This window comes from Neoarius graeffei, chromosome 11, assembly GCF_027579695.1.
Source record: "Neoarius graeffei isolate fNeoGra1 chromosome 11, fNeoGra1.pri, whole genome shotgun sequence".
Taxonomy (NCBI): Eukaryota; Metazoa; Chordata; class Actinopteri; order Siluriformes; family Ariidae; genus Neoarius; species Neoarius graeffei.
The window spans coordinates 22107338-22121067 of NC_083579.1; the positions used below are offsets into that span (position 1 = coordinate 22107338).

Genomic DNA, 13730 nt, shown 5'->3' on the forward strand with positions numbered 1-13730 from the left:
GGTTTTGCCAACTTCTACCACCGTTTCATCAGGAACTTCAGCACCTTGGCCTCTCCATTGACCACTCTCCTGAAAAAGGGTCCCAAGTGCCTCAGATGGAATCCTCAGACAGAAGAAGCCTTCAATCAGCTCAAAGCCACATTCATGTCAGCTCCGATTCTCCAGCATCCAGACCCCACTAAACCATTCCTTGTGGAGGTGGACACCTCTGACATGGGAGTTGGAGCCATCTTATCCCAGCAGTTCAGAGAAAGGCCTTCTCGAAGAAGCTAACCCTTGCCAAAAGGAACTGACGTGGGCTATCGTGAGCTGCTGGCCATCAAACTAGCCTTAGAAGAATGGCGATACAGGCTGGAGGGAGCAACTCACCCGTTCACCATCCTAACTGACCATAAGGACCTAGAGCATCTCAAGAAGGCCAAGAGGTTGAATCCATGTCAGGCCAGGTGGGCACTGTTCTTTACCTGGTTTAATTTCTCTATCTCCTTCCGACCAGGGTCCAAAGCGGATGCTCTGTCTCGGGCTGTAGAACCATCTCCCAGAGACACAGAACCTCAACCCATCATCCCATCTCAACACTTCATTCAATCCATCACATGGGATCTGGACAATGAAATCCATAAGTCTCAACCTCAATCTACTCCCAACAACATCCTATCTGGTCTTCTCTTTGTGCCAGCATGTCTACGCAGCAAACTCATCACCTGGGCACACTCCTCTCCTGCCACTGGTCACCCCAACAGTCAGCATACCTATCAAATGTTGAGGTCCTTCCTGCATCCCAAAACAACACCACAATCATGGTCACCATCGACCGGTTCTCAAAGGCCTTGAGGCTCATCCCTCTTCCGGGTATCCCTACAGCTGCCCAAATGGCTGAACTCCTCTTTCAACACATCTTCCACTACTACAATATCCCTGAGGACATTGTCAGTGACCGAGGCCCACAGTTCATCTCTGAGTTCTGGTCCTGCTTCATGGAGAGGTTGGGGGTGTCTGTTAGCCTCGCATCCATCTACCACCCCCAGTCCAATGGACAGGTAGAGCAGGCCAACCAGGAAATCGGCTTGCTTGCTATGAATCTACTGCATGCACAACCAGGGGGACTAGGCACGTTTGCTGCAATGGGCTGAGTATGCACAGAAGTCTCTGAAGCATTCTGGGAATCAGCTAACACCATTCCAGTGCATACTTGGCTACAACCACTCTTGTTCCCCTGGGATGACACATCCAGTCAGGTCCAGGCAGTAGATGCGTGGTTCCAATGCAGCCAAACAATTTGGGAGGATGTCCATCAGCGGCAAGAAGTCGTCTGCACCAAATACAAGACTTATGCTGATCGTCTCAGAGGAGATATTTCCACTTACCTTCTGGGTGATCGAGTAGGGGTAGTGACAAAGAACCTATGAGAGACACATGCCTGCAAGAAACTCCAACCACATGACATTGGACCCTTCAAGGTGTTAAGGCGCATTAATGATGTCTATCATCTAGAGCTTCCACTGCACAGCAGAGTCTCTCCCACCTTCCATGTTTCCAATCTCAAACCCATCATCCCAGGTTTACTCTCCAACAACACACCCACTCAAGATGATCCTTCTCTGAATCACGATGGGGAACCAATCTACCAGGTCAACAAGATCCTCAACTCCAGGCAAAGAGGTGGCCAGATCGAGTACCGGGTAGACTAGGAAGGGTATGGGCCAGAAGAACAGGAGTTGGGTCAAGTCCAAGGACATCCTACTGTTCGACCTACTGTTGGCGTCTGATCAGGGCTGTGTCTTGCTGCTTGTGTTGCTTGACCTTAGTACAGCATTTGATACCATTGATCATTCCATTCTTCTGGATAGACTAGAAAATGTTGTGGGAGTTAAGGGAACGGCCCTCTCCTGGCCCAGCTCTTATTTAACTGATTGTTATCAGTATGTTGACATAATGGTGATATTTCTAGACATACTGAGGTAAAGTTTGGTGTTCCACAAGGTTCTGCCTTGGGTCCACAGCTTTTTTCTCTAAATATGTTACCTCTGGGTGATATTATTTGTAAACATTGTATTAGTTTCCACTGTTATGCTGATGACACACAGTTGTATGTTTCTGCAAAACCTGATGAGAGACACCAGCTTTATAGAATTGAGGAATGTGTTAGACATTTGACACTGGATGCTTATTAATTTCCTTCTGCTTAACTCTGACAAGACTGAAGTACTTGTACTAGGACCACATGCAGCTAGAAGTAAGTTTTCTGATTACACAGTAACTCTGGATGGCCTTTCTGTTTCTTCACGTGCAGCAGTAAAAGACCTCGGGGTGATTATTGACCCCAGTCTTTCATTCAAAACTCACATTGATAACATTACCCGGATAGCTTTCTTTCATCTCAGAAATATTGCTAAGATAAGAAATGTAATGTCACTACATGACACGGAAAAACTAGTTCATGCTTTCATTACCTCCAGGTTGGATTATTGTAATGCCTTACTTTCTGGATGTTCCAATAAGTGCATAAACAAGCTCCAGTTAGTTCAAAATGCATCAGCAAGAGTCCTTACTAGAACTAGAAAATATGACCACATCACACCTGTCTTATCCACACTGCATTGGCTCCCAATCAAATTTCGTATTGATTATAAAATACTACTATTGACCTTTAAAGCACTAAATGGTCTCGCACCACAGTACCTGAGTGAACTTCTGCTCCTCTATGACCCGCCATGCCTATTTAGATCAAAAGGTGCAGGCTATCTGCTGGTACCTCATATAGTGAAGGCTACATCAGGGGGCAGAGCCTTTTCTTACAAAGCCTCACAGTTATGGAACAGCCTTCCAAGTAATGTTCGGGAATCAGACACAGTCTCAGTGTTTAAGTCTAGGCTGAAAACATACATCTGTTTAGTCAAGCCTTTTGTTAATGGTGTTTATGAGGTAAAGGTGTAGATCTGGAGGGTCCTCAGACATAGAGTGTTTTGGTAAATTGGGATGTATGGATGCTGTCAGTCCCCACTCGCTTGCTCACTCGAGTTTGTTGACGGTGTAGTGGCTGGCTGCTTTATGTCCCGGGGCTCCCTCATGCCTGTGTTACCTTCTGGCTCTCCCCTTTTAGGTATGCTGTCATAGTTAGTTGCTGGAGTCCCTGCTTGTACTCAGTGCAATATGTATACTGTTCCTACTTATTCAGGTGACACTGGGCATACCTAACAACCTGTGTTTTCTTTCCCTCTCTCTCTCTCTCTCTCTCTCCCCCCTTCCCCCCAAATCTGTCCCTCTGAGTTACATGGAGTCAACAGGAAATCTTTTGGTGGAGAGGGTGGAGACCTCGAGTGGCTATCGTAGCCTGCAGGGAATCGGCTGTCAGACATTCTGTTGCATGTCCCAGACCCGGTGAAATGTAACTGAATTGTCTTGGCCAGCCCTAAGGGTCCCATCTGCATCCCATCATTGCTGAGGAGTGTGCTCCCCATCACCCAATCAAGCATCCAACCAGAGCAGGTCATGATATTTTTTAACCATATTAACATGCCATTGTTGTGTATTATGCCTGATGTCAAGACTCTTGTCTCTGCGAGCCTACCACACAGACTTAGTCATTTTTAGGGCATACCTAACAACCTGTATTTTCTCTCCCTCCCCCCCCCCCCCCCCCAATCTGTCCCTCTGAGTTACATGTCAGGCCTGGGATCGAGATGCTGACCTCTTCTGCCCCTCGGACCTGCTTGATCCATCCTGGTGCCCTGTGTCTGGTTGGAGTCTTACTGCATTGCTCCTGTGGAGGATGGCCCCATGAGGACAGTTGAAAGTTACACCTGGAGAATGCTCTGGATTCTTACAGTAATGCTTTTATGGCTGAGGACTACAGTTGACTTGCTAACTTTAGGACTGCAGTTGTCATGAACAGTTTTGCACTCAAGTTTCCATCAATGAAGAGTTACAACATCAATGAAACTGTCTTCATGTTAAACCTGTTAATGTTATAGTCATGCTGTCTGTTGTTGCCCAAATGAGGATGGGTTCCCTTTTGAGTCTGGTTCCTCTCGGGGTTTCTTCCTCATGTCGTCTGAGGGAGTTTTTCCTTGCCACCGTCACTGCAGGCTTGCTCATTGGGGATAGATTAGGGATAAAATTAGCTCATGTTTTAAGTCGTTCAAATTCTGTAAAGCTGCTTTGCGGCAATGTTTATTGTTAAAAGCGCTATACAAATAAACTTGACTTGACATCCTCGACCCTCTGCTCAAACAAGACTTCCACACCCAAAACCTGAACGAGCCAGCACCCAGAGGTCGAGGACGCCCCCGAAAGAATTCAGCTCCCAGAGGTAGCTGCTTGGAGAGGGGCTCTGTCAGTAAACCCACTGGAGACGAGCAGACTACAAACATGGACCGCTCAGCCTACAACTCCCCGCACACACAGCGCCCTCTCTCTCCCGCCTTCTAACTCACAGCTAACATTCATTTCCTCATTACCTGTCTCAGCATTTAAACCCCAGTCACACAAGCACACATTGCGAAGTATCATTCCGGTTTACCATACATGCCAAGCCTTATTATTCTCTGACTGACTTTCTGCCTGTTTGACCTTTGCTAGTGTTTTCTCGTTTCCTCGTTCTCTGTTTTGCCTTTGTTACTCTGTTTGACGATCGCCTGACCATACCTTGTTTTCTGACTACGATTCCTGTTTCTCGATTTGGCTTGGTTTGTTATTCTAAAGCTGTCTTCTGCCACACATACATCCGTGAGTGCCTGCATAGTCATGCTATGAAGGAGCTCAAAGCATGATTTGTATTTACATGAGTGGCATAAAAGTGAATTACACTCGGCAACTTTAAGGGGAGCCCAAGAGCAAAAAATAATTCTTGCATAATGGGGCTCTAATTGACCATATCACAATTTTCAGATACAATTTAATGTTTGATTAGTTTTTATTTATTCACCCACCATGTTTTCTTGTGTATATTTAGCTTGACAAGAATGTACAATAGGTCTATGTACAGTAATACCATGAGCCCAATCAAATCAAATCAAGTTTATTTGTATAGCGCTTTTAACAATAAACATTGTCGCAAAGCAGCTTTACAGAATTTGAACGACTTAAAACATGAGCTAATTTTATCCCTAATCTATCCCCAATCAGGGTCTCTGCACATTTCTGACCAGCAAAAATAATACTTTTTAAGACCATTTTAAGACCACTGAGTATAAAAAATAAGACCACTACCGCGGAACAAATACGTACAGTAAAAAAAAAAAAGCACACTCTAGGTTAAGTTCAAAGCATTTTTTTAAAATAAATAAGTGCATCTTCAGTTTACAAAACAGAACATTAGCTGCCTTCTCGATATTTTAATAGTAGGGTACTGCTGTAAACATAAACAGTGAGGGAACAAATTGATCTTCAGTTAACAAAACAGAACATTAACTGCCTTCTCGATATTTTAATAGTAGGGTACTGCCATGAACATAAACAGTGAGGAAACAAGGAAGTTTGACTACTGATCGAACTGCCTCAGTGCATCAGATTTCTCCTTAATGTCAGCCTTCAGGCCAACCAACTCCTCCCTTTTTTCTTTGGCTCGACGTCTGAGTGTGTTGGATTTTGTTATTAGAGTTGCCATTTTTGTTCCACCAGAATTTTCTGCTTTGTCAGCCATCTGGTCTGCTTCATTTTGTAGACCATCACATACCCCCTCCAATGCCACTCTCTTTCTTTTCAGCTCCTCAAGCTCATCGACCATCATCTTTCTTTTCTTCCTCTGGTCATCTTCTTCCTTTTTGCTTCTTTCCTCCTCCAAGTATGTTCGATATCTGGTTCTTGCTGTGGCACAGTAAGTGATCATCTCCTTTGTGAGAGGCACTCTGGTCACGTCACCTCCATACACCCGAACATGATCGCAGATGAGTCTGTGGGCAGTCATTCCCTCCTCCGAAAGGTTGCAGATTTCAACTTCTTTATTTGTTGAAAACCCACGCTCAACTTCAGCTTGGCCATGGGATAAGAGCAACAACTTCCTGCAGAATGCCCAGAGATCAGGATAGGACTGAGACAACTTCTGATGCAAAAACACATCCACTCTGCATCCCTCAGAAAGACTGAAGGACAGGAACTCCAATTCCTTGGCCTCACTGTGCAGGGCATTGTCAAACTGCTGGGATATGACATCACCTGTAATTACATTTGACAAACAACACATTCGGAAAATACTCAGGACTATTCATATTGATGACAAAATAGAAACCCATATTTAAATGAGCACTGTGTAATATTTTTAGTAGTTTATTTCCAGAATCCATGCTGATATTTTAGCTGCAAAATGAACTGTACTTTGGTCATACTAGTAAATATTAGTTTAGTACTTAGTAAATATTCATGAAAAGATCAAATTTGGTAATAGGCAGCACAGCTTCAATGAACATCATAGTTGCAATACCTAGTCTGGCCACAATCCTACACAGTGCACATTTAACATTCTTATATTTATATAAATCTTGTCTATTCTTATTCCTAAAATTTACCAGTAGATATGCCGCCTGCCAACTGCTTGTCCTGCACAAACTTCTGGACGAGTGCCTTCATTTTGTTCAGACAGTCATCTGGGTTCAAGTGCATTCTCTTGGGGTTCAAACACATCATATTTTGCACAACTGCATACTTCAGTGGGCACTTCTCCAAAGCTTTCTTGCATATCTTTGAAAGAATAATCTGGCAGTCTTTCCTGAATTGCAGCACACCAAGCTCACTTATTCTGCCCTTGGCCCCTGACAGCTCCTGACACGCGAATATCGATAGTGAAATTTCTAGCATCTCTCCAAACACTTAACAGAAGGTTAAGAATATCTCAATTGTATGTTAAAAGTTTCAAAACAACTCATACTACTAATATATTCACGCTTTACATATTTCCATGCAAGAACTATATCAAACTGTTAACAGTAACCTTAAGTCCTACCTTGATCACAGCAGTTGCCCCCATTCCTATGTCCACTTCCTTGGGACTCAGCCACATTGCTTGGTCAACGACATCAAGCCTCACCAGTTTATATGGAGTCTGAAGCAGGGCATCTCGCTTGATGAAGCGTTTGAGGAGGTTCTGAAAATACAAATTCAATTCATTTGTGAGATCTATTTTTGTTATTGTTATTTGTGTTGTGAATCATTTGTTATTGTAGTAGTAATATATCCATACACAACTGTAGTTGCACTAGATGTAAATAACTGCATAATACACACATTCAATCTGCATCACTGTGGATAAACACTCCTGATATTTGCACTTTTAAAAATACAAGTAACTCTGTTAAACTCTGCACTCAAATATGTGTAATGTAAAATCTAAAATTACCCGGATCAGAGTTTCCAAGTCCTCCCACAGAAACGGCATCATTGGCACATCGGTTTGATATTTTGCCAGAAATGGCTGGAAGACTCGAGACACGGCCATGAAAAAGTGAAATTTGGCCAGCAGAAGGGAATCCTGTAGGGCTTCACAAATGCTGTCAAATGATGATGTCCCCAGATTCTTCAATTTCTTAGTCTGGACAAGATCCACATACTTCTGGATGGACGGCCACACTTCCAATGCCCTCTCTACTGCTGGTAGGTTCTCCAACCACCTGTGCCCGCAGAAAGGCAGGGGGAATGTTGAAGATGCGGTTGCAGAACTGAAATCCTCCCTTCGGGCTGGTGCGCACTGGAACAGGTAATGAAGTGCTTTCAGCACCTTCTCCACCACCCACATTTCGAACCCCCCCTTAAACGAATTGTGCAGTGTGTGCAGGCCACAGCTTCCCGTAATTTGAATTTGCATCCCCGCAAATTGCTCCCCATGCTCTTTTTGTAACAGACTGATGAATTTCCAGTTTACTGAAGGCCCATCCATCGACACAGACAGCATGTTTCTCAGATTCAGATCTTTTGTACACTCCTAAAATGAGAAAAAAAATCATTTATATACTACATGAAGTAATGAGAACAGGAGTATTTCATTATCAACATATTTTAACAATTTATTAATATACAAACTTCACATGATAGTGACATTTTTCGTGGTTGCACCAAACTATTTATAGCACATTATCAAACTTGATGGTCATTCAATGTGCTTGGTAACACAGCAACATTAGTTAAGGCCAACTTGACCAGACATCTGTTTCTAAATGTCAATGAGACATATGTATGCATGTGAAATATTTGAATTAGGAAGGTTAAATAAGAGACATAAGCCTACAGAAAAAAATCACACTCACTCACACACACTCACTCTCACTAGAGGTCCTCATAACCAAGTCAAACAGTTGCAAAAGTTGCTTACCAATTACAGTATTAATTTCCCATTTACATGAAACACTGAAAACAAGACGTTTATCCTTATCTTAATTTGTTAGGTTGGTGGAAGCCTACCTTGAAGTTTTCCAGCAAGTCCTCAGCAGTTGAGTGGCCCATATACTGTGATCCGAGATACCGGGACTGCACTCGAGAACCAGTCTCATCCGTCACCCAACACCTCACGTGAATGTCGAGCTGCTTGCGCTTGGTGGTTCGATTCATAGACTCATCAAACATGACAACGAAGCTGCCTTGATTGACAGTAGCCAGAAGTTCACGTTTGATAAATGGAGCCAGACCAAATTGCGCTAGATACGATGTCTTATCGTTCCCACAAGTAAACGATTTGGCATACTCGGAATCGGGGAACATTGCCTGGAAGACTGCGCCCACACCTTCATTTGAAGTGTATGAGTGGTGTCGGGTAATTGTCTGCAGAACCCACAGTATTTCTGCCTTCAGCGTAGCGGTTGGGGCGAATGCCGCGAAAGCACTTGTGCTGGGACCCGGAGACGCTAAAGCTGGCATTGCACTTTTTGTGACCGTAGAGGTGAACATTGGCATGGGGACTGTTGTTGCCCGACTAGCAGCATAGCGCATATGCTTTTCCCCTTTCGAGTGAGCGTCAAGGGCTTTACAGCCCATTGTTGTTAACTTGATGTCTTTCCGACATACCTTACATCTCGCTTCATATTCTGAAGTTGCTGTTGTTAGCCAACTTTTGTATTTTGGCTCCTCAAGCCACTTGTTACTAAACTTACACTTCCCCATCTCCGTTCATGTTCAAGTTCAACCACTTCTTCCTTGTCTGCTCTACTCTCAATGGTTCTACTACATGGATAAAAGAACACACTGCCCCCTGTGGCATGGTTCCTGCGCTATTAGAACTAGTGCTAGACACACAATGGCTCTTGTGCTACTTGTTCAGCATCTTGATAACAAACGACGCTGGTTGAATAAATAACGTTAGCGCGGAAAAAAAATCCAGACATATGTTTTTTTTTTTCATTTACCGTAGGCTACCCGGATGAAATTTAATACCTCCCATGTGAAATTTAATACCATAGCTCAAAAAATAGCGAAATATAATGCTTTTTAAGACCTTAAAAAACACATATTAAAAATAAGACTTAAGACTTTTTAAGGATCTGCGGAGACCCTGCCAATGAGCAAGCCTGTGGCAACAGTGGCAAGGAAAAACTCCCTCAGACGACATGAGGAAGAAACCTCGAGAGGAACCAGACTCAAAAGGGAACCCATCCTCATTTGGGCAACAACAGACAGCCTGGCTATAATATTAACAGTTTTAACAGGTATAACCCTCAACTGTCCTCATAGGGCCGTCCTTCACAGGAGCGGTGTGATAAAACTCCGACCAGACACAGGGCACCAGGATGGATCAAGCAGGTCCGAGGGGCAGAAGAGGCCAGCATCTCAATCCCAGGACCAACATGTAATTCAGAGGGACAGATTGGGGGGGGGGAAGAGAGAGAGAAAGAAAACACAGGTTTTTAGGCATGCCCTAAAAATGACAAGTATTAAATCTGTGTGGTAGACTCGCAGAGACGAGAGTCTTTACATCAGGCATAACACACAACAATGGCATGTTAATATGGTAAAAAATATCATGACCTGCTCTGGCTGGATGCTTGATTGGGTGATGGGAGCACACTCCTCAGCAATGATGAGATGCAGATGGGACCCTTAGGGCTGGCCAAGACAATTCAGTTACATTTCACCGGGTCTGGGACATGCGACAGAATGTCTGACGGCCGATTCCCTGCAGGCTATGATAGCCAGTCGAGGTCTCCACCCTCTCCACCAAAATATTTCCTGTTGACTCCATGTAACTCAGAGGGACAGATTTGGGGTGGGGGGGAGGGAAAGAAAACACAGGTTGTTAGGTATACCCAATGTCACCTGAATAAGTAGGAGCAGTATACATATTGCACTGAGTACAAGCAGGGACTCCAGCACCTAACTATGACAGCATAACTAAAAGGAGAGAGCCAGAAGGTAACACAGGCATGAGGGAGCCCCGGGACATAAAGCAGCCAGCCACTACACAGTCAACAAACTCGAGTGAGCAAGCGAGTGGGGACTGACAGCATCCGTACATCCCAGTTTACCAAAACACTCTATGTCTGAGGACCCTCCAGATCTACTCCTTTACCTCATAAACACCATTAACAAAAGGCTTGACTAAACAGATATGTTTTCAGCCTAGACTTAAACACTGAGACTGTGTCTGATTCCCGAACACTACTTGGAAGGCTGTTCCATAACTGTGGGGCTTTGTAAGAAAAGGCTCTGCCCCCTGATGTAGCCTTCACTATACGAGGTACCAGCAGATAGCCTGCACCTTTTGATCTAAATAGGCGTGGCGGGTCATAGAGGAGCAGAAGTTCACTCAGGTACTGTGGTGCGAGACCATTTAGTGCTTTAAAGGTCAATAGTAGTATTTTATAATCAATACGAAATTTGATTGGGAGCCAATGCAGTGTGCATAAGACAGGCGTGATGTGGTCATATTTTCTAGTTCTAGTAAGGACTCTTGCTGCTGCATTTTGAACTAACTGGAGCTTGTTTATGCACTTATTGGAACATCCAGACAGTAAGGCATTACAATAATCCAACCTGGAGGTAACGAAAGCATGGACTAGTTTTTCTGCATCATGCAATGACATTAAATTTCTTATCTTTGCAATACTTCTGAAATGAAAGAAAGCTATCCGGGTGATGTTATCAATGTGAGTTTCGAATGAAAGACTGGGGTCAATAATCACTCCGAGGCCTTTTACTGCTGCACGTGAAGAAACAGAAAGGCCATCCAGAGTCACTGTATAATCAGAAAACTTACTTCTAGCTGTATGTGGTCCTAGCACAAGTAGGGGAGAGTGGGGTAAGATGAGCCAGGGGGTAAGATGAGCCACCCCCTGTTTCTAAGAAACAGTACACAAATGTGACCACGTGACCACATTCAAAGGGGGGCGGGACCATTTACTTACACTTGTGGAGAGGAGCACCACATGTCAAACTAGGTGAGGGTGATATTTATAAAAATGTGTTTTTGTGCTTTCTAAGTCAATTCCATGTTTGTCCACAGTGAAGATGATTTAGAGAAGACAAAAGTAGAATAATATTTAGACACATTAGGGTTAAGTTAGTGGCTTTCTAAGCTATGATATGAATGCTAATAAAAATAATTTTGATTAGCCTAATCCCCTTTATTAGCATTTTTCTACAAAATGGTGGCCACGGGGTAAGATGAGCCATTAGATGTGGGGCAAGTTGAGCCACTGGCTCAACTTACCCCATTGGTGGCTGAGCTTACCCAATATGGATGACACTTAAGTTTTCACATTTACTGGTCATATATGACAACAACATATATATATATATATATATATATATATATATATATATATATATATATATGACATCAGATGAGGAAGACCAGTTGTTAGATGTGGGGGATTATGTTGTGGCAAAATTCACAGGGAAGAAGAAAGTGCATTTCTTCATTGGCCAGATAATCAAATTGGATGTCTTCGAAATAGAGGCAAGATTTCTCAAAAGAAGCCGGTCATGCCATGGCTCTGCAAGAAAGCCAACCTTTGTCTTCAAAGAGAAAGATGAGGCTGTCCTGTCAAGACAGGATATTGTGAAAAAATTGCCCCGCCCCTTTACTGTTGGGGGGACAGCACGGAGGGAGAGGCAAATGGTGTTCCCTTGCAATTTGAACGCTTGGAACATTGAATAATGATGAAATTATTATGGATGGAATGATTGCTGCATGTTTTAACCTACTGAAAGAAATAAGATTTTTTGGCACTGTTCTACTGTTTTAGTAATTTCTATAATATAGTACATCTCTCATTCCCTCTCTAACCATCCCTCTTTCTATCTATCTATGCATATCTCTCTCTCTATCCATCTATCTATCCCTCCCTATCCCATCTCGTTCTATCACCTCTCTCTTCATCTCCCCTTCTCTATGCAACGGCCCTATCCCCCACTTGATTGACTTGACTTGATTCACTGATTGCATTTCTAATAATAAAAGTTGTTTACTTTGTTAACCTAACATGTTTTGTGTTGGCTCAATTTACCCCACACAGTGGCTCATCTTACCCCGTGCATGGGGTAAGTTGAGCCACTTGACATTTTTTTTTCAAGAGGTAATATCACTCTAACCATAAGAGCTTATCAATTATTTTTTGCTCAGATAGTAACAGTACACTTTGAAATTTGGTATGGTGTGTAGACTGGAAGCAAAAATGGCTTTAACATGTAGTTATGATGAAAAATGTAAAAAGTGGCTCATCTTACCCCGCTCTCCCCTACTTCAGTCTTGTCAGAGTTAAGCAGAAGGAAATTAATAAGCATCCAGTGTCTAATGTCCTTAACACATTCCTCAATTCTATTAAGCTGGTGTCTCTCATCAGGTTTTGCAGATACATACAACTGTGTGTCATCAGCATCACAGTGGAAACTAATACAATGTTTACGAATAATATCGCCCAGAGGTAACATATATAGAGAAAAAAGCAGTGGACCCAAGACAGAACCTTGTGGAACACCAAACTTTACCTCGGTACGTCTAGAAATATCACCATTTATATCAACATACTGATAACGATCAGTTAGATAAGACCTGAGCCAGGAGAGGGCCATTCCCTTAACTGCCACAACATTTTCTAGTCTATCCAGAAGAATGGAATGATCAATGGTATCAAATGCTGCACTAAGGTCAAGCAACACAAGTAGCGCGAGACAGCCCTGATCAGACGCCAACAGTAGGTCGTTTACTACTTTAACCAGTGCTGTCTCTGTGCTATGATGAGGTCTAAGGCCCTGTCCACACGGCAACGGATTCAGGTGACTCCGATACAATTGCTTATCGTTTAGGCCTGGCGTCCACACGGCACCGGCGTTTTGGGTGCCCAAAACGCAATCTTTTTGAGAACGGGTTCCAGAGTGGAAAGATCTGGCAACGTTGCCATTGTGAAGTCGTCTGGATGAGTAAAACGGATTTGTTTACGATGACGTCACAACCACATGACTGTGAGTGCTTCACGCCGGGTAGAAGTGTAACGAATATCACCAGGAAAAAGCCTTACAGAGCACTAGTGAGAGTGAAACACGAGCTTAGATATTATTATTATTATTATTATTATTATGTTCAGTGTTAGTTCACAGTAGTAATGCAAGAAGCAGAATAGTGACAGTAATAGTAAAGCAAAAACATGCAATTGTACAAACACTGCAGCTCTACAGCAAAATATTCATTTATGAAATGGTCTGATTCTTAACACCAGTAGTGCCAATGAGCTTCTCATTGCGATGCGAGTTGTCAACAAATCCTATAACTTGGTTCATGAAACGCGCTTACAAAATATTTTCACTGTGAA

General features: G+C 43.2%; 2 protein-coding genes across 2 annotated transcripts; both read right to left on the bottom strand.

The window, feature by feature from the left end:
• Nucleotides 1–5421: 5421 nt before the first annotated feature.
• Nucleotides 5422–6578, bottom strand: LOC132893781 (uncharacterized). Its single transcript, XM_060932916.1, has 2 exons — nucleotides 6507–6578; nucleotides 5422–6156 (listed from the first exon to the last, which is right to left on the bottom strand). The coding sequence occupies exons 1-2, from the start codon at nucleotides 6565–6567 to the stop codon at nucleotides 5483–5485; spliced, it is 735 nt and encodes a 244-aa protein (XP_060788899.1). The 5' UTR covers nucleotides 6568–6578; the 3' UTR covers nucleotides 5422–5482.
• Nucleotides 6579–6580: 2 nt separating this feature from the next.
• On the bottom strand, nucleotides 6581–8688 carry LOC132893631 (uncharacterized). Its single transcript, XM_060932778.1, has 5 exons — nucleotides 8392–8688; nucleotides 7334–7915; nucleotides 6941–7081; nucleotides 6723–6759; nucleotides 6581–6603 (listed from the first exon to the last, which is right to left on the bottom strand). Exons 1-5 carry the CDS (start codon nucleotides 8686–8688, stop codon nucleotides 6581–6583), a joined length of 1080 nt encoding a protein of 359 aa, XP_060788761.1.
• Nucleotides 8689–13730: the final 5042 nt, after the last annotated feature.